General features: G+C 41.2%; 1 protein-coding gene across 5 annotated transcripts in view; it reads right to left on the reverse strand.

Annotated features, from left to right (window-relative positions):
* LOC130172254 (RNA-binding motif, single-stranded-interacting protein 3-like) overlaps positions 1-26,787 on the reverse strand; it is a 167,000-nt gene that overhangs the window by 3,270 nt on the left and 136,943 nt on the right. For all 5 annotated transcript variants that reach the window (XM_056380832.1, XM_056380831.1, XM_056380833.1 and 2 more), the window contains 7 exons: positions 19,243-19,349; positions 14,081-14,124; positions 9,896-9,992; positions 7,331-7,381; positions 1,268-1,384; positions 825-911; positions 96-220 (listed from right to left, as the gene is read on the reverse strand). In XM_056380832.1, coding sequence (XP_056236807.1) covers positions 96-220; positions 825-911; positions 1,268-1,384; positions 7,331-7,381; positions 9,896-9,992; positions 14,081-14,124; positions 19,243-19,349 — 628 coding nt within the window. The remainder of the gene's footprint in view (positions 1-95; positions 221-824; positions 912-1,267; positions 1,385-7,330; positions 7,382-9,895; positions 9,993-14,080; positions 14,125-19,242; positions 19,350-26,787) is intronic.

The following is a 26,787-nucleotide window of genomic DNA, read 5'->3' on the forward strand; positions in this document are numbered from 1 at the left end:
TTTACAGTGCAATGCAGGCGTGATAAAGCAATGACATCTCTGTACCAGATGTGCATTAAGAAAGTAATAAAAAAAAAAAAAAGATTTCTACTCACTTAGTCTGCTGGTAAGAGTAGGCTGTGGCATGATCTCCTGTACTCTCCACTGACAAAGGCTGCTGCCCGCTGGCGTCCTGTGAGGATGGGGCGGCTGTTTGTGGAGATGGATCTGTCACCACGCCCTGACGCCAGAAGCACAGTTACAGAAATAAGTCAGATATGAAACAAAGTCATGCGGTTAGAAGGTTTAATTCCAACCTTTGTTTGGAACAAAAGTTCACTGAGAGAATCCAGACAGTTTAACGAAGGCAAAAAATTCACGCTCATTTTGGCAAATGTTATTCTTTGGGAATTAAGTGTAAATTAGTGACTGATCAACCACAATCTGTTATTATCAAGGCTTTCAACATGAAGTTCCCTCAGCAACAATAAATAAGTGACTGACACTAAGGTCTACCAAATTTTTAGTTTTAGTTTTCATTGAATGACACCATATTCATTCTAAGTAAAGCTACATTCATTAACACGTACTTAAACTGAGAGCAATAAACTGAGAGAATTATACTGTATAGTGTATATAATGTGGGTTATATGATACTCAATATTCAATTTTACATTTGTTTTTTGTCTAGACAACAGCATACTGCAGATGTGGCTAAAAATGCTTTCTACCCCCTGTAATAAAACTTTTAAATACAGGCCTGCACAGTACAGACTGCTGCATAAAGTTGGACTACTGAGTAACCAGTACAAAGTCAATAAATAACTTCTTCTTTTTGTCCTTACTTCCACTGTGATGGCAGAGGCAGGCACTGCAGTGTACTGGGGAATGTAGGTTCCTTGCATAGGAGCAGCTGCTGCAGCAGGCATGTACTGCAGGGAGAAAGAGGGACACACACACACAATATTATAATATAGGCACAAACAATATGTCCTCCAGAATCCTTGATTAAAAGAAGTGCCTGAAATTCCCACTGAGATGTGCGTTTTCTTTTTTTAACATTTCACAATACATTAGATAAAAACAGTTTGGCTTCAGCCCAAGGTCATCGCATAATTCTTCTCAACAGGAAAAGGCATTTATCTAAATGGCAATGAGTTTTACAATTACAGCTGATTGCAGAAATCTCTACTGACTAATCATAATAAATATATTATAACTAAAAATGTAAACACATACACATACACGCAGAGCAAGATGGGTTGGAGGAGATAAAGCTGAGACTCACAGTGCCTGTAGTGCCCAGAGACAGGTGGTTCATCTGCTGGGTGAGAGGAGCCATAACACTGGAGGGGTGAAGAGACAAACTGGGCTCTATGGCCGTGGCTGGAGTGATGACAGCACCCTGAGGCAGGAGGGACAGAAGGAAGGAAGGACACATCACCAACTGGGTTACAGACACTGTTTTACCAACTACTGAGGACAAACTATTATCCACTCAACAGAATATCACGTAGGAAACACACGTCAAAGTCGCAATACAAACGACATATAATGTGTTAATCAGTGAGCTTTAGAGGAGATTGTAGGCAGATTTCTTTTACCATAGGACAGGGCCAGGCTTGCCGTTTCCCCCTGATTTCAGTCTGTGTACTAAGCTAAGCTAACTGTCTCATGGCTGTATTTTCATATTCATATCGACCTTCCCATCAAACATTCAGCAAGAAAGCAAATATGTGTACTTCCAAAATGTAGAACTATTCCTTTAACTCAGGGGAAAAGTACCACTCAAACTAGCAGGAATTATCACAGCAAAATATGTCACTTGAGGTGTTTACTGCCATGGCAAAAGAGGTTGGATTTTATTATATACATCTAAAAAAACAGCATTTTAAAACATGCAGCCAGAAGGAAAAGCCTAGACTTCCAACCCTGTTAAGTTTGATGACTGCAAATGGTTTGACTTTGTACGTGGCAAACGCAGCCAGTCAACCGGCTCAGGCAGGCTTGACAGAACATGCTTCTGAATGGAGCAGAAAGGCTTTTACTGTAAATCTCCTCAATGTGAAGGGCTTTGATGCAGCCTAACACCTTGATGCACCGAGCTCTACTTTTCCAGTACAGCTCTGCCACAGACTCAACAGCTCTGTATAGATTTAATAGGAGACTCCTCAACACTGGGTGCCGAGGCGCCTGGCAACGTCTTTGCAGCGGTAAGCGCTGTTCATTTGTGATAGCTGTTTAACTACACTTCCCATGAGCACAGACAGCATCAGTGGATGTGTGTCAGGATCGCTCCAGAGAGGAGTCGGCACTTGTAGCTGCATGTTGAGACAGGACGTTAGAAGAACACAGGTATTAAATTTACGTATTTTAGGCACAAGCCCAGCTGTACGGCAGTTTCACAAGGGAAGCTCCCAACAACACAAACACACATAAGTAAACACACACACACACACACACACACACACACACAGTAATGAAAGTTTTAGCTATGTGAAGCGTTCCTCTCGAAGGCACATACAGTCTGTCAGAGCTGTTCACAGTTGCGAATCTGTGATTGAAGATCCTTTTGTCTGCAAGCTTCATAGGGAGGCATTCACTCACACACACACACACACACACGCAGACACGCACACACACAGCACAGATAGGGATTGTCAGAACTGTTAACAGTGGTGAGTGCTCTTCCTCCTGACTGCTGTCTTCATAGGGAGATCTGTTTGAAGAACACAGCAGCCTGGCTATCAGAAATGCTCTGTCAACACTGTCCTCGACATCACAAGTGAATGAGTGGCACTTGTTCTCTTGTTCTGCAAGAGCACACACACTCACTCACACACACACACATACTGTACACACATATATATATATATATATGTGTGTGTGTGTATATGAACACAGAAGCATCCACACACAGATGCATCAGCAGATCTACCCACAGACCCGCACAAAGCTTTGGCACAGGCAGGTAGATTTAGCTGCTAGAATCTTGCTAATACTCAAGCTTTTCATCCATCTATATAATACGTTCTCTAGTTTAATGATTTCTCATCCCCCCTCGCTCTTTCTCTCCCTTCATCCAATCTCACAGCAGGCTTCCAGGCGGAGAGAAAGATGCATCAGGCAAAAGAAAACCCAGAATGACTAATTATCTGCTCTGATGTATAGCTGTACAAGTGTTAAACTTGCAATCTCTGCATGTATCTGTATGTGAACACTATGTATTAGTGGGCGTGTGATGTGTGGTAGAGCGTATGCATATATGTTAGTGTTTTCATGTATCAGACGAGCAATAAATGAGCACACGGGACAGACAGTTATCCCCCCCCCCAAGGACAGGAGAGAGACAAACACAAGATCTGCTTCAACTTTGAACTCGCTCGTTCTCTCACTCACTCACTCACTCACTCACTCACCCCCCACCCCCCCTTCCTCTCCTCTCCTTCTTTTGCTGTCATTTTTCCAGTAGAGAATTGAAGCTGACTAACAGAATGCTGCAGGCACCGTGCTGCATCAAATACACAGTATTAGTGATAATGACACCCGTTTATCGAGTAAACCACTAACTGCTGCTGCTGGTGTGAGGGGAGCGCCGCGTGTGTGAGCACGCAAATGATGTGAACGGCCATTATTTGTTCTCTTGCAGGTGGTGTGCTCTGAAAAGCAGATGTTTGTATTATTCTACTGAGATAACTTCCCATCCTGAAACCACACCCTTTCTCTCTGTCTCACCTTTATTTATTTATTTTTCTTACCCACAAAAACCCACAGGATATTACAACACTGAAAGAAGGAAAAAGAAAGGTATCACTGAGTTGTAAACTCTATTCGTGCACCCACATGCATGCACGGCTGACAGTTCTGCAACCGCAGGATCTTGGCATTAAAAAAAAAGACACAAAGTGAGTATTGTGCAACATTTACAGGCTGAGATATGTACTGAACTGTGCTTTCTTCCGACACATTCTTCACCTCCTTTGTCTCCTAAAATGGGTTTAACATGGCAATTTAACTCAGGAAGATCTGAAATCCCAATTCTTTGGATGTCTCATTACAGCCCTCCCCAATAAGCCGCCTTCCATGTCTTTCTTGCTATGCGTGGTTAGGGTAATGCATTCATTTCCTGTAGGGGGATTTGTGAGTAATTATGCACAAAGACATCCTCTCACTAATTAAGATGTAAAGACAGGGAGTTCAAGTAATCTGGGCATTCCACCAAGACTCGGAAACACACAGTCCTTAAGGCACTCCACTGTGTGTATAGGTGTTTTCGTGTGTGTGTGTGTGTGTGTGTGCGCGCATCCAAATTAATTTGCCTGTGTCTGTGTGTAAATATAGATGAGTGCACGTATGTGTCCCTTCTTTATTCCTGAGGAACAAAAACAGCACTTAGCACTGTTTTCACTTCACTCATTCTAACCTTTTAATTAGGGTCATTCATTTCTTAAGCACCCGTGTCTACAGTGTGTATCTGTGAAACTCTATGGGTTTGTCAGTGATACACAAAAGCCAACCTCACAAGTTTGGTAGCACAAGCAAGTAAAAAAAAATAAAAAAAATCTCTACCTGTATGATGGACTGTTGACTGAGTGATTAACAGAGGCTCGCTCGTGTGCATCAACCTAAATGGGTCAATGAGTGCACACCATTAATCGGAGTTACCAGTCATTAGCCGTGGTACAGCAGTGAGGAAGACTCTGCTGCCATAGGAACAGAATTAAGCCGCTGTGTCTCTCCCAGTCTCCCTCCCTGACGCAGCTTTAATTTGCCAAGCTCCTCTGTATCCAGGAAATACAATGACTAGCCTTCGCCTTTGTTGTCTAACAGGGATTTTGACTATGCAGAGACAAGGCTGGGGAACAGGCACGCACAGCCCAGACATGCTTTTGCAGCAGTTGTTTTCTCTTCTTTGTTCTCAATTTATTCTTTGTAATCCCTTCTTTCCTCTCCTCTCCCCGCGCCTGCCTCTCTTCCCTGTCCTTTCTCTGTCAAATGCAGGCAGTTTATTTATTTTCTCCTTCTCCAATCCCTCATTCTTTCTTCTCTCTCTCTCTCTCTCTCTCTCTCTGTCTTTTCCCAAGTCTGAGGAAGTCATATCAAGCGGCCTGCCAGATAATTAGATGGGACATTTGTTTGAAAACACATTTACAGAAGGGTATTATCCTCTCCCACAGACATAATTTTAATCAGACATGACAACAGAATGTTTTTAGCAGTTGGCAGATAGACACAAAGAAGACGACAGATAGGAAGAGAGAACGACAGAGAGGAGGAATTTGGAACTAGTTTAACTATTGTGTTAGGCAGCATTTGCTTCAGTTCCTGCTTCAGCTCCTCAGTGCATGGCTGATATAGCTGACATACCTGAGCTGTCTCTATCTTCCAACCCCCTAAAGTCGACAATTTCAATGAGGCAGAGCTAAATTTTCAAGGTGTAAAATAGTCTGCGGTTGTTGGCAAGAAACCAACTCACTCACACGATTACAGATACAAATCTGGATGATAAAATCTGTCTTGACAGTCATCTCTTTGTGAGAGGAGCCAACTTTATTTTCTAGAAAAACACTGATAGTGCAGGAGCATGCTGTACTGTAAATCTTATTCTTCCATTACATAAAAACTGGATGAGACAGTGTCGTCATCGGATGGCTTTACTGCCCAGATAATGTGCTGTGTCTGAAAGATTTTTTTCCCTTTCCTCTTCATATGAACCCTGTCTAAGAACAGGATATTTTCAGAACAGGTGTGTAATTAAAACCCAGGGGTATAAAAAAATCAAATGCATGTGTAACAGGCTAGTTTAACATTTTTTTCCTTCATTTTAAAATTATTAACATAGACTGTTCCCGAGCAAAACCGGTGGAACTATGAACTACTACTGAATAAATGTTTAAGAGGTGATTAAGGTTTATTTTCATCTGATGCACTTTCAGAGTCCCTGTATGGCCCCAACATGAATCTATATTATCTATCACTTCTTTTTCTATTGGCCCTGATGTACTGAGAACCCAGTTACAGTTATCAAGTTTATAACCTGTGAGACAATGTAAAATATCCCTCAGTCCTTCCCACCAGTTAAAGAAACACTTTTACAGAATGCAAAGGTAAATCCATGACTCTGTCCCTTGATTGCATGAACGTGTAGAGATATTGCTCTATATGTTTGGGAGGGTCAGTTACTTTAAAGTCTATCAGTTCAGACTTGAGGCTCAAAGCAACATTTGTGGAGGTTGTTCCTACAGCTGAATACAGTCTCTGGCTAAAAGAGGGTTATGTTTGTGTGTGAGAAAGCATGGGAGGAGAATAAAGAGAATCTGTAGGTGAGTGAATCTAAAGTGTATGTTACCTGTGCACCTACACGCACAGTCAATATATGTGACTATATGTGCAATTATGTGTGTGGGTGTGTTTTAACACAGTTTTGCTTTTCAATCACAGTGGTGTGCACATGTGTGTGAGAGAAATGGATGTGTGTGTGTGTGTGTGTGTGTGTGTGTGCTTGGACTGAGCTCAGACAGTTTGAATCCTTCAGATCACAGATCATCAGACAGAAATGTCCTGGTATGCAGCCAGACAGGAATCATCCTGATTGTTCTGTAGTACTGTGTTACACTGTGTTACACAGTGTTACACTGCATTCTGTTGTGTCTACGTGTTTCTGTTGATATCTTTGTATAACTGTATAAATCTGATTAATAGTTACCAGTTTAAACTGACTTTAATATCAGTATTATATTTACCACTGCAATTGTGGGAGTCGGGTTTCTGTACCTGCAGTTTCATTTCAGTCCAGCAGGGAGCAACCTTTTATTATGGATTTCCGACTTGGCTCCGCTGAGCCCTTTAAGGAGGTTACTCTCAGGCTGATTCAGCAGAGCAGGACTCAGATGCAGGGAAGGAGTTTTTTCTGGTCTGACCGGGGTTTGGCTCTCATAGACTGCCGCACTTGTTGGAAACTGTGTCTCATTTTTCTTTCATTATTTGGCTCTTTTTGTTGTTGTTGCAATTTTGGTGATTTGTAGCGATTTATCATTTTACATTAAATACTGTTTACAATTAAATGCAATTATTGTTTGAGCATTATAGTTCAAACAAGACCTTTTCATAAATCCTGGGGCTGCCAATACGACAGACCTTCACATTTATCACCGGTCTTTCTGAAATGAGCATTGCTGTGAAATATCTGGAATGTGTTGAGATTATCAAACTGAGAGGTGCCTGAGGGACACATATTGAGACATGCTTATACAGGGATGACAGGTAGGACTGCAATGTAAAAGGTAGACAGTGACAAACATGGAGAAAATTACTCCACTGGGATCAAGATAACAAATAACAAAAAACTTACTGTAGGTTGCATAACATACTGTTGATGTGGCATCCAAGATGTACTCTGGACCTGGGGACAGAAGAGAAGAGAAGAGAAGAGAAGAGAAGAGAAGAGAAGAGAAGAGAAGAGAAGAGAAGAGAAGAGAAGAGAAGAGAAGAGAAGAGAAGAGAAGAGAAATAAAAGATATAGCAAAGGTAGAGGTGACGACAGTATGATCAGAGATGACGAAGGAAATAGAAATAAGAAAGATGCAGGGTAGAAAGAAAGGAAGGATAAGAAAAATAAAGTAATTAAAGGAGGAGAGGATGGGCAAGAGTAGGAGGATGCAGGAGGGAGGTCAGGAGGAGATGAGAGAAAAGGGAAGATCAAAAAGAAGATTGTTGTAAGTGGGTAAAGAATTGCGGAAGAGAGAACATAAAGAAGGACAATTGTGAGAGAATGACAGGAAGGGAGCGAAAATGAGAAAACCAAAGAGGAGAAGAGAGAAAATTAATCATTAGCTCAAGTCTTTACAAGCCCATTTCAGAGCCTCAGTCCCTGCGGCAGTGTGTCTTAAAGAATATTACAGCGGTAACCGAGGGTCCACTATACAGTATGTTATGTTGTAATTATAAGAGGATATGAAGACCACAGAGAGCAATACAGTCTAATAATTACTGCTTCACAGAGGAGGTTTCATCATCAAAGTCTGTCTTGGCCACAAAATACCACTTTCATCTCCTCCTGCTGCCCACTGCCCAGCCCTAACATGAGGAGAAACAAGTCCCCGGAGGCCCCTTTGTCGCACGTAAGGTATTGTATTCGCGTATATAGTAATCATATGAGTGCATGTATGTGTTCGCTTATCTGTCTATAGGGAGTTAAAGTAACGCAAGGCAGGTTAATTTCTTTTTGTGTTTCCCTCAAAAAGCAGGATGTGATTGTGTCTCAGTGTGTAATTGTGCACTGTTGAAGGTGTGTGTTTGCATTTGCCTCTCTCATTTACAGCAGCGCTGGAGGAAACCTGTGGGGGAGGACTGCTGTTTGTTTTAAAGTCCATGTGTTTGACAAACTGAGGATCAAGTCAATCAAAGAACCTCTCAAAGAACCAAAGCTACATTGACAAAAACTAGCTTTGACATGAGTTGGTATGGTGTGTGTGTGTGTGTGTGTGTGTGTGTGTGTGTGTGTGTGTGTGTGTTTGTGTGGAGGAGAGAGAATGCGACACATGGGAACAGAGAGAGACAGACAAAAGGAGGATTTGTGTGTAAGAATGAAAGATCGATGGGAGGAGTGCTGCAATATAAGCCTATGTTTTATCATTGCTAGACTAAGAACTGCAATGGAGGGAACTATTAACTAAATGTGTGTGTTGAAGTCTTTCCTGAGAAAAGACAAACTCTACTTCCTTGACCTGTAAATCCACATTCGAAAAAAAAAAAAAAAAAAAAAAAATGAAATTCATAAACCATGAACCAGAACTAAAGTGGACGGGACCATTTGAAATATTCATTACATATTTCAAAAGCTCTCGTCCCATGCAAGGTTACAGAGCTGTTAACTTCACACAGGATGAGGCAGCTGTTTATACTTTTCTTACTCTCAGCACATCCCATGAAAAGATAAAAATCAACAATGTGTTTGTCTGTCACTTAACACTTTGAGAATTTCACTTCCCCCATTTTGTATGCTCTCCCCTTATCATTATGATCCCTAAACTCCTGTGAAATCTCTATGAAGCAGCTGAAAACGTCTTTAAAAAGAAAGAAAGGCTTTTGGTTAGTCTGTCTGAAGAGCTGCTCCATTTTATTTTATTGCTTTTTATTTGCCTTTTCACTTGTCTGTGTCTGGAACATTTGTACTTTTTTATTGATGTAAAGCGGTTTGTGATTTTGTATCTGTCAAAGGTGCTGTACAAATAAAGTTTACTTACTTTACTTGTACTGTAGTAGATATTCACAGCAGCAGGACAGTGCATGTGACGCTGACGAAAAGATGAACTACAGTGTTCATGGTAATGAAGGAATGTGTCATCCAGTGCAACAGTGTGACTCACTAATGTGTTTTAACAGTGTTAACAACAATGGAGCTCTATGGCAGTGGAATAGAATAAGATATATCAAGCTTTGGCTGAGGCCAATACGTGTTAGTCGGATCAATTCATGGTTTGTTTTGATCTGTTCATGGGATTTGTTGACTGTGAGAAAAATATAGAATATCAACAGACTTATACTTTACAACCAACTGTTAACTTCACTCAAAAAGCTAACAGAGTGCTACCAGGTTGTGCTGTATGCTCATGGGACACCATGTTGGAGCTCTGTCTGACTGAGAACATTAGCTCCTTTGCTAAATCTGAGCAAGCTAACAAAATCGAGAAGCACGTCAGAAGCTGGGACTTGAGTGGGGTGATTTTCAACGGTGCCTTGGACCAAATTTAGAATTAGTTATTCATACAACTCCTATCCTTTATTAGACTGCCAATTTCCCAACTGCCTGTTTGAAGTGGCCCATGTCATTTTCTGGAGCGATACAAAAGCTCTTAAAGGGCCCCCTCCCCAAGGCTCGACCTCACCCAGTACGCCTCAGACAGGGTCCACCCACCTGATATGTGGAGACAGGAGAGGCAGCGATGAAGGGTGTGATTGACGTCTGTGCAATCATCCGATTGGTGGAGATGCTGTATGGTGAAGAGTAAAACCTATGGAGGGGAAAACAAGAAAATGTTAAATTTTTTTTTAAAGTATATTTTTTGGACTTTTTTATGCCTTTATTCGATAGTACAGTAGAGAGACAGGAAATGGGGAGGCAGAGAGAGGGGGAATGACATGCAGCAAAGGCTGTCCGATGCGGGACTCGACCCGGGGCCGACTGCAGCGAGGACTGTAGCCGCTACACATGGGGCGCCTAGCTTAGACCGCTACGCCACACGACGCCCCAAGAAAATGTTTAATTTTAATGTAAATGGGATAAAACTGAACCAAGAGCATGCTGAACCACCTTTTATGTTAATATAAATGTAACGTCAGTCAAGAGGCTTCTCTGCACACATAGCGTTAGCTCTACAGACGTAGCCACATGTAAAAGTTGAAAATGAACCTTTTGTACCTCTTTGTCTTCAACCACACTTCAAGATACCACCTGACGAAATGGATCAGGCATCATCAAGGCTGTCTTGGAAACAATAAATATTGCAGCTTCACTCTGCGCCACACCATCAAAGACGTCTTAGAATGAGACTTGACACTGCACCGGAGTGCACATCATGTTACAAGGGAGTCTGCTCCACTGCTTTGCATAATAATGAATTATCACCTTAATGTGTGAGTGGGTGAAATATTTCAGTATTGCCTTTTATGTTCCCACCTACTCATATTCCACTTCGAAGGGGAGGCTGCACCTGTAACATCTGCATTTTATACTCTGTTTACTTCTCCTCCTATACCTTTGTTTGCCCTTCTGATTTTGCTCCATCTATTTTTTTCCTCTCCGTTTCACCCCCTCAGCCCTACAGCGGTAGAATACTGTGGCTTGCGGTGCTTTATTTATCATTGTGTACCTAGAGAGGACATGTTTCATCCGCCAGGCCGTGTTGCTGTGCCCGATCGATCCCCAAGTGTCTATTGACTGAATAATGGGGCATGGGAGTGGAGGGAGAGAGAGACAGGAAGAGAGGGAGAGAGAGAGAGGCAGAGACAGAGAGAGGAGCCCTCCCCTATCTATCTCCAACAGCCATGACTGTATAAAAAGGTACTTGCCACAAATCAAGTGTCGCTTAATTGGAGGAGAAAAGTACTTAACCACCTTTGCCTTACTTTTAAAGGTTACTCCAAACTACCCCTGACAAATATATTATTTAATCTTTTAGAAATTGTATTCTTGTGGCTGTCTATTATTTATAATAGAATAAACAACATACAGAGATGACAGTGGGGCTCAGAAACCAGCCAAAGACAGGAAAACGTAGATGAATCGGTGCTGCTCCACTGTGACACAAGCACACATCTCATTTCATGGTGAAATGGGTTCTTGCGGTGCCCACCTGTTCTGTTATTGCACTTTCTGTTTCACATTATATTTGTTCGGCCAGTGATAGCACGAGCAGTTTTGAATCTCAGCTGCGAGATGCAAACCCTCAGATATTTTTAAACTCTTTGCAGTCCGTGCCTTTTGGATGCAGGTGGTTTCCAACTGCCTGCGATAAGCTCCAGAGCCTGATTGTGTTTCACATAGCTCCAGCCTCCCTGCTGGATTTTTATGCTCTCCTTGGTGTGTTGGAGCCAAAGTAGTTGTACATAAAGAGTAGAGTTGCAACGGTTATAGCGTGGTTTCACTTTTTTTGGAACCAGAAAAAGAAATCCCATGAAGTACTAGTAATATATATTTTCTCTTGCCAAGTTTCAGCTCTGGTTCATGCGCAGGTTGATTGTGTGTTTTATCTCACTGTAGGTGTGTTGATACTGGCTCAACTCACTTAGATTTTCCCCATACCTCCTTGAAGGGACATAGATTTTCTTAAATTTTCCTCTTGCACCTTTAAACTCTGGCTTACCTTAACGTCTCCTTAGCTTTCCCTGTAAATATAGACTCAAAGGAAACCGGCCGTATTCTCAGTTACACAAATATTCTGTACTGGCATTGATTTCTTTGAGCTACAGCACGGTACATTTGCATTTACGGATATATCTCAACTATTGACATGACTTGGATTGAAAGGACTGGACAGATATAGATCTAAGTTAGAGTAAGAACTAGAACATGTGATGATCAGTGACAGGAAAAAAAACTCCTTCGCTGATCATACAGCCGTGTGGATCCATCTTTTTGACTGTACAATTAATGTATGACTTGCATTAGAGATAGTGTATTACTGTCACTGATGAATACAAATGAGCGAATGCAACAGGGTTATTCAATATGGCGCTCTGATTGTGTTTATTGTATTTTTCATTAGAGTGATGTGTATTGAGAGGGAGAAATAGTAGATAGAGGACAGATCCAAGGTTATTGATGGAGGCTATTAGCCTTGAGCAGCGTGTTGTCAATAGGGACTCCAGCGTGGCTGTTTAAACAATACACTAAACATGTAATTGCGAAGAGAACATTAAGATGGGATTGAATTTAAAACCTCTCTGTGAATCCCCGGTGTGACCTAGCCGCACTGTCAGGAGTTTGCCCTGAAAAATTAGCAAATGATTTACTGCCGACCTTAGTGACTTTTCAGCGGAGAAATGTGGGCGAGCATGCTAAAATGTACTGTATACGTGTATGTGGGCAGGAGAGGCAGAAGGAAGACAGAGCAGATATGCAGTCTGAGGAAGAGGAGTAAGAACAGAGGCGGGGAGAAAGGGAGAAGGATGGAGAAACAAGAGGAAAAGAGACTGACCAGATAGGAGGCGGGAGATCGAGAAAAACAGCCCCCGGAGAAAGCGAACATTGTGTTTCTCTGATACAGAGAGGACAGGCTATAAGCCAAAGCAGTCTGGCCGGTTGGAGCACATGTTTCCAATAACATCGGATTGGCATCAGACCCTAAACACCAGTCGTCCTCAAGCTTGGACAGACTCACAAACCTGTAATTGATTCATACCTTTCCCCTCTCCTTGGGCTGACTTTATTTTTGCCTTTGCCCTCCTCTTGACCCCACCCGGCCCTCCCTTTTTATTCAGCCCATTCCCTCCCTGCTTTTCGCCTCTCTAATTAGCTGCATTAGCATTTCACAGTCATTTAGTGCTTCGCCGGAAGGAGCTCTGATGACCTCGGAAGAGAGGTCGGAGAGGGCTTAAGCACCGCAAGTGCACAGATGCTCGCGTGTGAGCATGCATTTATGCATGCACAAGCACGCACACATGCACAGACACACCAGAGATGACCAAAAGTAAAGCAGATGCTTGGAAATGGAGAGTAGGGATTAGAATGGGGAAAGGAGCTAAACAAGACAACAATGCAAAGAAGGAGGGGAAGAGAAGAAATAGTTGAAAACGGTTGAAAGAATGTAGGATAAGGTCAGATGAGCAGATGGACTGGTTTAAAGGTGATATGAAGAAAGGTGAATGTACAACAGGACAAGAGCAAGAAAGATGGGGAAAAAGGGAGAGTGGAGATGCAAAGAGGAAGACGAGGAGGAGAGGAGAAACACAGAGCTGGAGGGAAGCGTCTCCTGGGATCGCATCACCAGCAGCATTCCTAGCAGACAGGACCGATCTCCAATTTCCCCCTGAAACAGGCAGACACTCGGCTCTCTGCATTCAGCCTGGGAGCACTGCAGATAGCCTCGGCTGACGAAAGTCTTACAGCGGCACTGCAACACCACCCAACTTCCCTGTCTGCAATCAAAACCTACATGTCTGACAGCTTGTATGCATAGGTGCATAAATAAATGCTCAATCTGCATCAGTCAGATGTGAGAATGAGGGTGAGAGCAGGAAAGACAGAGGGAGAGGTGTGTGTGGGTGTGTGGGTGTGTGTGTGTATGTGTGTGTGTGTGTGTTAACGACCTGTGTGTCCTGTGTCTATTTCAGGTGTGTGCACATGTGTTGTCTTCTCATTTGCATGCAAGTGCTCATGTGGATATGAGCGCTGATGGATGGCTGATACATATGTGCATCTGTGCAGGTTTGCAAGAGTATGTGCCAGTTTTGTAAAGGCTCATGTGCAGGTGCTGATGTCGGGACTGACGCTGCAGCATGTTTGCTTTACAAATACCTGGTGGGGAATGTGAATCATAAGTAAAGTTTGCGCACATCGAAAGTTCGGTTTGTAAGTCTGTGAAGAAAACTTTCCACCTACCCGTTCTGCATTGCAGTGGGATCATACGTCAACGCCATACCACTCTGGAGAAAGAGATAAAGACAGAAAGAAATACACTTAAGGTTTCAAATACTTCATGTGTCTTTTGAAGGATTTGTGCTCACTCTCATTAAGATTTTGATGTGTAAACTGTTATTTGGTGGTGTCAACTGAGATTAATAAGTGCTTTAGTTATATTATGACAAATGGTCAAGCCAATAAAGGTAATGAATTGAGAGAGGGAGACACAGTGAAGAGGGAAAGTGACTCATGATGTAGAATAAACACTGAAGACACACACTTTCTCTTAAAATTCCCCAAGATAAACAAATGAGCTGCTAAATAAAGAACAACACATGATGTCCTCAGTGGGCCAGAAAATCTGAAATGAGCCAGTTAAAAGCACTTATGAAGAACAAAATGATTCTGCATGATTGTGTGTGAGCTTTAAAACTATGTGTCATGTTCAGCAATAAACATAGACACAGGGCTCTATCTTACTAGTTTCAGACCGACGCACGTTGTCATTGGGCATGTTGGTCTTAAAATGAGGTGTGGTCAGGCGTACAGTTGGTGCATTGCTATCTTGAGGCAGCGGAAAGCGATTGACCAATGAAAACCTGGTGTGGAGTCAATGGTGCATTATTTTAAGGGTGCATGATGATAGTAAATAATAAATTGTAATGTGTGCCTACATAGGCGGGTGCTCAACACGCATGCACTGTAATGCAAAAGCAGAGTGTGCTGAAAATGAGTTTCAGATGTTTGGATAGGTCAGGTGGAACATTACAATACAGCCTCAGAAGGCCGGGGAATTCTTCGTGGCATATTGTGTAAGGCATAATATTGCCATGCGTCATGGATGTCTCATGGACATAAATGAGGCACTGCAGAGAAGCGTTCTTTCTTACTACCTGGTAAATCTGCCACAGCTTTTCCCATTCATCACCTAAACTAAATTTATCCCACCACAGTTTCATAATGAACCAAAGATTTATTTACACTTCTCATAATATAACATAAAAGATGTCTCACGTTGTGATTTGTGGAACTGTGCACAGCACATTTATTCACTCAGTCTTTTCTTGCCCCTTTTTTGAGCTGCTGCGTGTGTGTGCCGGTACTGGGCTCAATGGCCAGTCACAATAAGTAATGAATAGAATCTAATTCTATGTGAAGCATTGCACCATTATAATAGCAATCTGCAAAGGTGCCAGCGCACCTGGCCTTTAAAGGGAATGGGAGATGGCACTTGGACATGGATTGATTTATTGCATGTTACTTCCAAAATACTCCCTTAATCAATTAAGATGATGAGACAAAGAACAACCGATGTGAACCATGCTCCTTGTGCAACAACCATTTTTTTCCACCATTAAAATAGCGAAAATGCTATGGACATGCCCTAAATGCACTTGCGCGATGCACTTTGACTGATATTACCACTGCGGGATGACCATTATAGTCTTGAGAGTTTGAGTGATATGATATGTAACAACACAACAAGCTCCCGGTTCAATGCACTTGCAATATTTTAAACTGAGTAAGACTGAAAACATTTTGGTTTAAAAAAATATAACAGAACATAATTCATCAAAATACAAACAAGCTTGATGATCATGATACAAAAACGAATAAGAAATATCTACATAGAAATGTCCTCAGTGAAACAAACACCACAAACATCTCTTTTCAAAACAAATGTGGTAAATGTTGCTGCTCGCTCCACTTGCATTTAACAATGTGGAGCACCCAAAGTCAATAGAAAGACCCACATAGAGAGAAACAGACATAAATCCACAATGGGCACCATGATCTAAGGTGACAGCACATCTGCTTGAAAATGTTTCATATTGAGTGAAAATTAGTCAGTTATTCCCAACTGTATGGCTTTGTGAACGCACAAAGGAGCAGAAAGGAGACGATCTGGAGGAAAATGAGAGAAATGGAAGTTCCTGTTAAGTTTTGAAATCAGCCTGTCTGAGCTGTCACACACGCAGTCGGAGCTTGTTGTCACAGCAAACATCTGTATTATCTGTCAGGGAACTTAACAGTTGCCAAAAAGCCACCAAAAGTACTCAGTTAATCAAAACAAGCACAAACTTCATCTCACTGAAGCTTTTTCGAGAAAAAAAAAGAAAAAAAAGGGGATTCTGACAGTTTGGGAGCCAATTGTAAATATTTGCTGAATACAGTGATCCGGTTTTCAGCACCACGACTACAGGAAGTGCTGCTCACGGAACAACAAGCGGACACCATACTGTAATTTTTCTATATCAATCTCCACTAATCACAGGGCTCAATTATTAATACAGTACACAGCACTAATGAATGAGGACAGGTTTTCCACTCCAGCTGCATAATCCCAGTGTGAGAGAAAAGTCAACTCAAAGCTACAAGAGTGTATTTTAGTTGCCTGAGTATTCTCCACGTCCCTCCCCCTCTCCTTTAAAATGTTGTCCCTATTAAGTCAAGTGTTCATCATTAAGTGACACTTTTCTCTTTGAATGTTTTCTATCTGTGCTTCACTTCCTCTGTCATGTGCAAATGAATGAAAAGCTTCATCCACTTCACTGCCTCTTGGCAATGTTGGAACAAACTTTAAGTATCAATTGTGTTTTTAGTCCTCTAATCTTTTATTTTTTTCCTTCTCCGTCTTTCCCTACGTCATTGCTTCCCCCCTCCTCTTCTGTGGCCTTCCAAAAGTCATCTGTGCGTGTTCTATATTCCACACAAGGCTCGTCTCTCCAGTTGAAAGTGTGCCCTGATGCTGAACTCTGCTAAGATGTTTGGTTTTTCCCCAAACACTGTTCCCAGCCAGGACAAGGGGGCTATAGACTGTAGAAGCAATAAAAAGGAGTGCCAGACATTGATGACATTAAATAGCAAAAATGAATCAGTCCAAAGCCCAAGATTCATTTTCATACCAGCCATCAAACAAACAACTGATTTAAAGCAGGCAAAATTTATCTCACACATACACAAGAATTCTACCTTTCACCTTGAGCAAAATTTGTATTCACTGCTGGGTCCCTGATTTCTGAGCCAGAGCTAGAAGAGATCAGCTCTGTGAAGCATCTTGATGTTTGCATCTTATCCTCTAAGTTTCCTCCATCTAACAGCAAAAAACTGGACAAGATTCTTCAACTGCTGCACAACACCAGCATTAGTCCACGAATGTGTGTATGCGAAACACATGCAGACACATCAGGACACCTTCAGGGGGGCTCCTGGACCAGAGCCTCAATTAGCTGTGATGGTTATCATTTCAGCAAAGAGACACTAATCAACTACAAAAAGACACAAAATACAACACAGATGACTACAAAGAGACACAAGAGAACTACAAAGATGCAAAACGTTTGTAGTTGAAAGAAATACCAAGTACAAAGAATGCAACCCCCCCCCCCTCTCCGGGTGTCCTGGTCTTATGTGGGGGGGGGGGGTGAGGGGCCTACACAGGCTGTACCCAGGGAGCCCGCTGTCTCATAATCCGCCCATGTTTATCTTAAGTGCGCTTCTCCGCACAAATGTTACATGTGTGAGTGATCTTGTGCGATATATGTGCCCATGTCATAGTCCCAAGGCCAGATTCATTTAGTAGTGAGTGGTTGTGGGAGATTAGAGTCGGCTGATTGAGTGTGAGGACGCGGTGAGGCCCTTTAAAGCACCTCCCCGGCCAGACGTCTCTATTAGTCTGCCTGGACTCGGAGACTTGGCTCTGACAAATGCATAAACCTCTGAAGGGATGCTTTTCCTCTACAACGCCAAGTGGGGCTTGTCAGGACTTGGGCCACTGACAAATGTGTGAGGAATCCCACTGAAAGCACGGATCATTTATTTTAAGTACAGCTGACAATTCACAAATGTTGACAACAGGACACAAAGAACCGCTAACACCAAGGCCTCTGGTGTTAACTAAGCTTTGGTGTGATTTGTCCTTTTTTGCTCTCTCTTAAAAAAAAAATATAAAAAAAAAAATAAAAGTGCAATCTATGCCTGCTGAACATAGCCACACACAAAAATGAAACACATACACTGTTGCATCCTGTTTTTGTTGTGGCGGCTCTTGTTTCAGCGCACAGTTGTTTCAGCCCAGTTCCATTTCATTTCACTTCACCACGCTGCTCTTTCCCAACCTCCATATAATGTCAATGTTGGGAAACTGTTTAAAACTGTACTCAGTGTGTGGGTGGCGACATTATTATTCACTTTCCCTTGTTCTGTAAATTAAAGCTTTGGTATCGACACTCACAACTTCTGAACTCGCAGCATTGTGCAACAGTCAATCTGCTTTCAGTCTGCTGGGAGAGGTTTCATTTCTCATGAAGATGACAGACTGAGAGTGGGAGTTTCAACAAAAGAAAAAACAACTTGGCATTGGGGTCTTGGAATAACCTTGTATTTTAAATTTAATAACTTTTATATATGCCCGCTTTCACATTGACAGCATCATCTCTAATTCTGCCTACAGTACAGTTATTGGAAATGAAAGCTGATAATGACCCGGCAGGGGGGCCTGTCATGCTTTTCAGGTTTTATACTCTGTCATAAAATGTGAAAAAGAAACGGATGTCAAAGGGAACATCAGCTAGATATTTAAAATGTATGAGAAAAATGACTTGTTGGACCTTTTGTAATGTTTCCTGTGAAGCAGCTGTGAAATGCTACAGTGCAATCTATTGTACTGTGTGCAACAGTATTTCACTCTCATTTCTATTATGATAAGATTAGTGTTATGCTTTTGCTAGAAAGCTGAGTAGGAAAAGGTTTAAAAGAGGTTTGTGGATAGACTCGACTCATACTTGTAACTAAGTTAGAATAATACCAATTGTGGTTTTGTTAACTTCAGTATTTCCTCCTAAAAAGCCTCTAAGTAGACACACTGTACTCATTCTGACTGTGAGAAGCGAGAGGCTATTGTTGATTTAGGAAACGTCTGCAGCAGAATAACTCTGCCAGAGGAAAATCCTATGTTGCTTTCTTTTACAGTGGCAGAGGGTAAAAGGGATTACGTTGTAACAAACTGATTGAAAGACATGGTTCTTGTGTTACAATTGGCTTTTCCACTTGTGTTTTAAGAAAATGCCGCAGTGGCTGATGAAGGGAATCTTTCATGATGGGTACTGGTGAGCTTTGTTTGATGATTAAATAAGCTTTACCTCTCCTTCCCGTGTCCATGGTCTGCCATTCTGGGGATACTTGACCTGGGTCTGCCTCTTTTTCTGGCCTCCATCAGCAAACTTGCACAGCAACGGCTCTGCAGGGGCTACAGAGAAAAACAGACAGAGAGAGGGATGACCGTCTTAATAGCAAGAAAATGTGAAATTTCCTGTATGTAGTTAGGAGTTACATTTCAAAGATAAGATTTAAAGACAGGGTGTTATGCTGTGGCTTAAACTAAAACATAACATGAATCAACTGGACCTGAAAACAGCACTTCAGTTTTACATTTATCTCTTCCACCTCTAATCCAAACATCTAAACAACAGCAGTTATCGCACCATCTCTACAAGTCCTACAACTGTGCGTCGAACAAAAGCAGCCTTGACGTGGAAACAACGCCATGGGCTAATCATCAAAGCATGGTGAGCGTGGTTCAAACGACAAACCGAACACGCATACTTAATACGCTAAATAACTCCACACAGCTTGACCCCCGGGCAATAGACTGCGGTTGTGATTGCTCCAAAGACAACATGGTCCTTTTCTTGGACCAGAGAAAGAAGAAAGCCTTGATTACAAATAGGATTAGCTGAGTGTGACCTCCCACACAAAAGTTCACCAAACTCCAACTACATCCTGATAGGCTTCTGCCTCAAATACCCCACAGGCTTGTGAAATAGTGGGAAGTAGTTGGATTGGAGCAGGGTTCTCCAAAAGAAAAAAAAAAAGGCTTTGTTCTGTTATCAATTTATTTTATTTTAAAGGCGTATCTTTAGAATTTGTTCGAAAGCGAGAGAGCGTGAATAATGGTCTATATTTCTGGGAAACGCTTCAGCATGACTCAACAAATACAATAAAAAGTCAGACCCTGACATGAGCCAGGACACTCAGATAAGACACTTGATGGCTTATGAAGCGACCGGCTGTCTTCTGTTTTATGTGATCTCTGACCACAGGGTGTATTTCTTGGATTTTGGAGTTATTGTTCATCCACATGCACACACAAAAACATACACATGTATACCCACTAAAGTCAGAACCAGCGCTGTTATCGGCATAAACATAGTGAACAGATTAGAGACAGATAAAGATGATAAACTACAGAAATAACTGAATGAACTTCAAAAATGAATAACCTTTCTACCCTGGATGAAAGTACATACTACCCTCAGATATTATGGCTTTTAAAACAGTTACCAAATTATGAGGACTGCCTGGGATGTGTTATAAAATTAAAGTTTGAAAAGAAGAAAATATAATAGTGCATTAATGTTATTATCAATGTATAAAATAGTTTCAATGTATGTTTTTACGTTCAAGTCCCTTTGCTTTCCAGTAATTATGACGAGAGCAGAGGAGGAAATCAGATGATGCTGTTACAGAGCGTCAAAATCTGCAAAATTTTAACATGGGAGACCGCTGTTTACTTCCTGTTTCCAGCCACCGGTCAGTCTAAAGCATGACCACTATCATTCCCTGACATTAACTAAATGTTTGTTGTTGCAAACATGATGACAAAGGTCGCTAACCTTAGCAAAGTACTCATTTCAACTCAAGCTCAAGTTTTTCGAACCTTAACAGAGAATTTATTTTATCCAAACCTAACCGAAGCTTAGCCACAGCACTGTCACTTCATACAACAGATTGATTTTTCAACAGTGATTTGTAATAGTTTTGAAAGACACGGACAAATGTCGTCCTCCTGCTGAGGGTTTAAGTTCAGAAAACACTGCTATGTGTCAGTCTAGGGGACAAACGATTATTTCTTTGTACGATTTGGATGACTGGTTGGAAAATCAAGCACTTATTTCATGTCTTCTTTTGAGTTCAGCCTCCCTCCTGGGACTGAACAACAAATGAATTAGATTCAGAAGACAAATATTTATAACTGACAACCACATAAACTGGAGATGTTAAAATACAAGGGCATTAAATGCTATTTAAGATACTGAAATTATTAAGCCCTAAACTGTCCTTGCAGCAGTGGAACACCAACAAGTGCTCTGTCGATGTTCTGAGTCAGACACCTTTTGACCCTGAAATCGAAAAAGCCACCTACTTTTATGCAATGCCTCTCACTTCTTACTTTAAAACATCCACCAAGGCATGTTTGAGTCACTGGCTGCATCTTTAAAGATGCTATTAGCTGGCACTCTTGTCCTGTTTAACTGGCAATGATTTCAAACTGCAGATAATATGTAGCTTAGAAATAAAGAAATTCTTAGATGACATAGAATTTAATGAACTAGCAAAGGCGATATCATCATGCTGGTAGTGATTCACACGTTATAAATGCCAAAATAAACTACGCAATTACCTCGCCTACTTCAGAAAAATGTTCCTTCATCTCTGTAAACTGAAAAATGAGAAGAGGTGTTCTCAGCGGAGAAAAGCATTCAGAGCTCAAGGTTGAGACGAGCTATTAGGAATGCCTGGGGCCTGGATGGGCACTCCAAAGGTAAGAAGACGGAGATTCACAGTCCCATATGAGTACACTGCATTTAGCAGTACTTTGTCATTACGCAGTTTTAACTTGATTTCTATCTGAATAACAGGCCACACGGCTGGGCCTCTGTTATCATCCCCTCGTTTTCGCTATTCATCTTTCTCAATCACTCCCCTTCTCTCTCCCTCTTTCACCCACTCTGCTCCATGCATCCCTATACATCTGGTAAACAGTCGTGTGTGTAGGTGTGTGCATGATGACAATTTACATCACAGGTAATGGTTGTTTTTAAGATAGAAGATGGAAAACAAAACCAGAGAGGAAGCAGTGTCATGAAGAATCATGGGTCACTTGAGGGGATTTATCAAAGTGGGTTTGTGGAAAGTGGAACCGATGGGTATTCAAAAATCTGTTGGTGCTGCTTGTTTGCTAGTGTTTTAAACTCAATTAGGTCGTTGTTCTTCAGCAGCCGTCGTTCTTCAGCAGCCCCTTTTCACGTTTGAAATTATAGCCAATTCCAACCTATATAGTTCCAGGAACGGTGGAGCCACAGGACCAAAATTCAATAAGTACAAGTTGCTCTTATGCATTCTTGTTTCCATTTCCACTGCATCAGAGGAACTGTGACAATTAGGCAGTTAGTCTGATAATGGAGACAAGACTCTAATAAAATATCTAATTAAAATGACATAATAAGCCAAGTTATTGTGCTGTTCTTTACATTCACTGCTGCACAACCCTGACCTTTGCTCAGATGAATGGATGCAAATTCCAGAGATACCCGTCTTCCAAACAGTCTAAGTCCAACAGTTGTATGGTTATTTCATTTTACGTTAGCACATGATGGCAGTGAAACATATTGTTTGTTTGTTTGGTTTTTTTGCGCGTTCACCCGCCATCCTGCTGTACAGACGTTGTAGCAGTCACAAGGCTTGTGTTTGACCGATGCAAACTCCACCAAAATAGTTCCTGGGCCACTGGGAGGTATAACCCCCAGAGTGGGGACTTTTTGACACCAGGAACTAAAGTCAGAAGAATTAAATTTAGACCCTGCTTCCTCCAGTTGAAACACTGGTAAAGTCCCCGGGTCTTTGGAAAACTTCCCGCGGAGGAAACGGGTTATTACTCGTAATTTGTGAGACTTTGGCCAAACCTCTTGTGATAAGTGGTGACTGTAATGCAAATGTAAAAGCTATTAGTTGATTGTAGGTTGAATCAATATGTGCCATTAAAGGCTGATAAAGAAATGAAAAGAGGACTACATTATTCATATGTAAAAGTTGTGAATTCTAATTTTCAATTCAGAACAGGATTAGCTTCAGATTATGGTAGAAGACACATTTGAGAATGACATGGGCAGGATTGAACTGTCAGGTTTATGGGTGTGAAGCTAAACACTTATTGATGCATCTGTATTTGTGTGACAAATGATCGCTGCTTCGAGAAAACATGCAACATGAGGACAGACACACACTCTTGATACACGCTTAAAGGCAGTGTCTGAGCTCTGTTGTTGCTGTTTTGTTTTACTGGCGTGACAAACAGTGAAAGCCACATTGTCGCTGGCTGTCAACTTGTCAAGTTTATAGTCAGGACACTTTCTTCTCTGCGTCTCCTCTAAAGTACCACACAAAGACAGAAGAAACTCTTGCTGATCTGAAACAACTGTTTGTCCTCGGTATTTGCATGAAAAGGATGCCTCTGCGTTTCGAATTAAATCTGTTATTTTTACTCTCCTGGCTTTTCACATCGACAGCAAAAAAAAAAAAGTTTGTGTTTTTGGATTTATGTGAGATTAGAAAAATGCCCCAATTATTGTTAGAATACCAGGTAGGTGATGTTAAGACAGGAAAATAAAAGTAATGCAGAAAATGTCCCTTGATGTGATTGATGCCTGCCAAAGAACGACAGACTAAATCTAGTCTGTGTACTTTTCCTCCATTCCTTCCCTGGTGTCGCTCAGATTAACGTCCTCTGAGTAAAGCATGCAGCCTGATTTCAGAGGCGTATTTCTGTAGAGTTGCTGTGATTGTTACATACAGTGCAACAACAACCGGAGGGACAGAGGCCATTTTGTATAATCCCCAATAGAAGCACACTTCCACATACACAGACATAAAAACTCACATACACAACATTGTTGTTGCTGTAAGATGTTTTTATATCTGAGCTGGTGAAATGGCTCCAGACATTAAACACTGGCCGAGCGCTATGGGCCACTGTTTATATGCACAAACACGCCAACGCACAGACATACATCAATATTGTTATAATGTTTTGGTTGCCTTAGTTTGTCTGGATTTTGAATCCCGACGCACTAAGACAACCTTAGGCAACAAGACTGCTGCTGCAGGAGTCCAGTATTTGGTTGTGCAGGAAGTGTGGACAGGCCTATTAATGGGAGAAAGATGCGTTTCTTTTTTTTTCTATAATTCGTATTCACACAATGCTGCTACATTCTCAGATACCTGGAGTTTAATGCCATTATTATTTCAATCTGACATGTCACATTATACTGTCATGGCATTTCACAATCCCACCAAAACAACACATCGGCTATAGAGTAGATTAAGTGTTTGAGCTCTAGGTTATGACAGCAAGCTCACTGAAATAAAAGAATCAAATTATTTTAGTCAAACAACCTAAAAAATGTAGGTGTAACACAAAATTAGGTTTGAGCGTGCATTTGAAGTATATAGTATATAAAGTTTGTGTGTGAATGCCTTCCTGTTTGAGTGAAAGAAAACAGTGTCAATACACCTAAATGTCTTGTAGGAGAAGTGCTCGTTTGGTGTTGCTTGCTAATTTTCACCTTCAGAGGAAGATGATATCTGACACTCCAATTACACAATATTGCACAATTGGTTTTGCGAGCCAGGATTTCAGTGGAGCACAACTAGTGAAACGATTGCAACTAGCTATTAATTAATCAGTATTGGATAATGAGCAAAAGGTTGAACAACGATACACTGCAAAAAATCCACCAATCTGTGAAGGCATTTTGTCTATTGAGTCATTTATTAAAAGCAAATTAATCTATTCAACAGAGCCGTTATTTTTGGAATTTGTCTAAAAGCTCATCTGTATTTTACCACTACACAAATAAATAATATTGTAACAGCCAAAGTAATGCGTTAAATCATCTCATTCACATCATATTGTAGCTACAATGTAAAAACAGACAAGTGTAACATCACTTGTATTAGCTTCAGGTGACGCCTGTGGTGGCACAGTCGTGATATCGTGCATTTCTCTGACAGAGAAAAAGAAAAAAAAAACAACAACCCTGCAATACACTCTGCACTTCACTTTATATTCATCCTCAACCACAGAGACAGGCCATAAATACTGAAGATGATTTCAACGATAATGAATGTTATTTATTATTAAGAGGCGAACTCGGTCACCACACAATCAGGAAGCAACGACAGCAGTCAAACATCCAGAGACAAGATTACCTGTCGAAAAAAAAAAAAACTGCTCAAACTGGTGCATCAAATTAATTATTGAGCTTGCTTCACAGTTCTACAATCTGTTGCATGTCACAAGAGGGCTTTAACAGGAAGAACATTTTTAATTGTCACTTTGACCCCTGCTGTTCTCGCTCTTGCGTCTCTGTAACATAAAGTGATGGATTCATGATGAATTTGGGTACAGCTGTGCCTGCCCTCTAAAATGGGTCACTTTCGGACATGTCAAGTTAATTAACTTTGCCAGAGCAAAATATTTGGCTATCTAAAGAGTTCAGAGAGATGTAAAATTCGAGTAAACAGGACACAGAGTTGAAGACATTAAATTCAATCCAAATCGAATGAGGAGAAATGATTGCTAACAATCGCTAAAGTCACACATAAATTGATCTTTGTAGCCCCAAGCAAAACAATGTTGCCCTTCTTTCTCCAGGCTGTGTTTTTCTTCCCAGTTGTCCCGACAGGTAGAGCAAACTCCTGCACTGTGAAAACGACTCCTCAAGTCTCATGGAAAATGAATAGGGGCAGAACTGTCTCCTTAGTGGATCATATTATAGTGGCGTTTCACCATAACACAAGTAGTCAGCGTGGAGACTCACACTGAGAAGAGGAAAAGCTGCCAACCAGTGACTGTGCCTAATTTTTCTTCATGTTCACTCGGCAGTCAGACTTGATCATGCAATAGGCTTGTTATTCATGACGATGTTACTCTCATTCTTATGAAACAAGTGGGAAGAATTTAAGAAATCTGTAACTGACTCACTGAGAAACAGGAGATTTTCAAGTGCTCAGCTTTTCTATGGCGATTAGATTCATATTTGAGGTAGGTTGTGGTGGTTTGGAAAGGGATGAAATACAGATTTTATGGTTTACAAAGCCCCTTTCTGCCAATAATTTCTCATTTGCTTCCATGACTTGGAGGGATGGCAGTGAAGGTGGGGTGTTCTTGGTATGTGGTCCATGTATTTCTCTGTAAACTGTAAGTCTATCTATATTAATCTTTCAACCTTCAATCTTTCTTCCTGTAAGTCTTTCCACCAATATGGCAATATGGATAAATCATGCATCACACCAGTTTCCAGTGCTTCAAACTGAATCCGAATTTTGTGTTTTTGCTTTGCTGTACAAGGTGCTTCTGAGTTTCACCCCTCTGAAAAATGTGTGAACTCAAACACCGAAAGACCAAAAAATAAAAATACCCACAAAAACACTGTGCTACTACACGATGTGTGTATTTGTGCTTCCCCGCACGCGTCTCCGAGTGGTCAATACTACTAAACAACGTAAGTCATTGCCAAGAAACTTGACACAGGGAAGTAATTGAAATGAACAGACGAGAACACTTTATTGGACAAAAGCTACATGTGGTTTGTTCACAAACTCTGGACTTTTTACAAGATTTTTTGCACTCATTAACTAAGGCTTGCAGTAGTTGATTTATCTGTTTAATTTATCTGTCAAAATGTCATTGCTTTGTGGATTCAATAATGAATAGTGCCATTCCTGTTTTTGTCCTTTCTTTGTTTTTCTTGGGGAAAGAAAATTGTGACATCTGTTTACCACAGCGACAGGCAATGCAACTAAGACATAAATAGGTGTGTAGACTCCAAGAGATGTCAACAAAA

This window comes from Seriola aureovittata, chromosome 7 (genome assembly GCF_021018895.1).
Source record: "Seriola aureovittata isolate HTS-2021-v1 ecotype China chromosome 7, ASM2101889v1, whole genome shotgun sequence".
Taxonomy (NCBI): Eukaryota; Metazoa; Chordata; class Actinopteri; order Carangiformes; family Carangidae; genus Seriola; species Seriola aureovittata.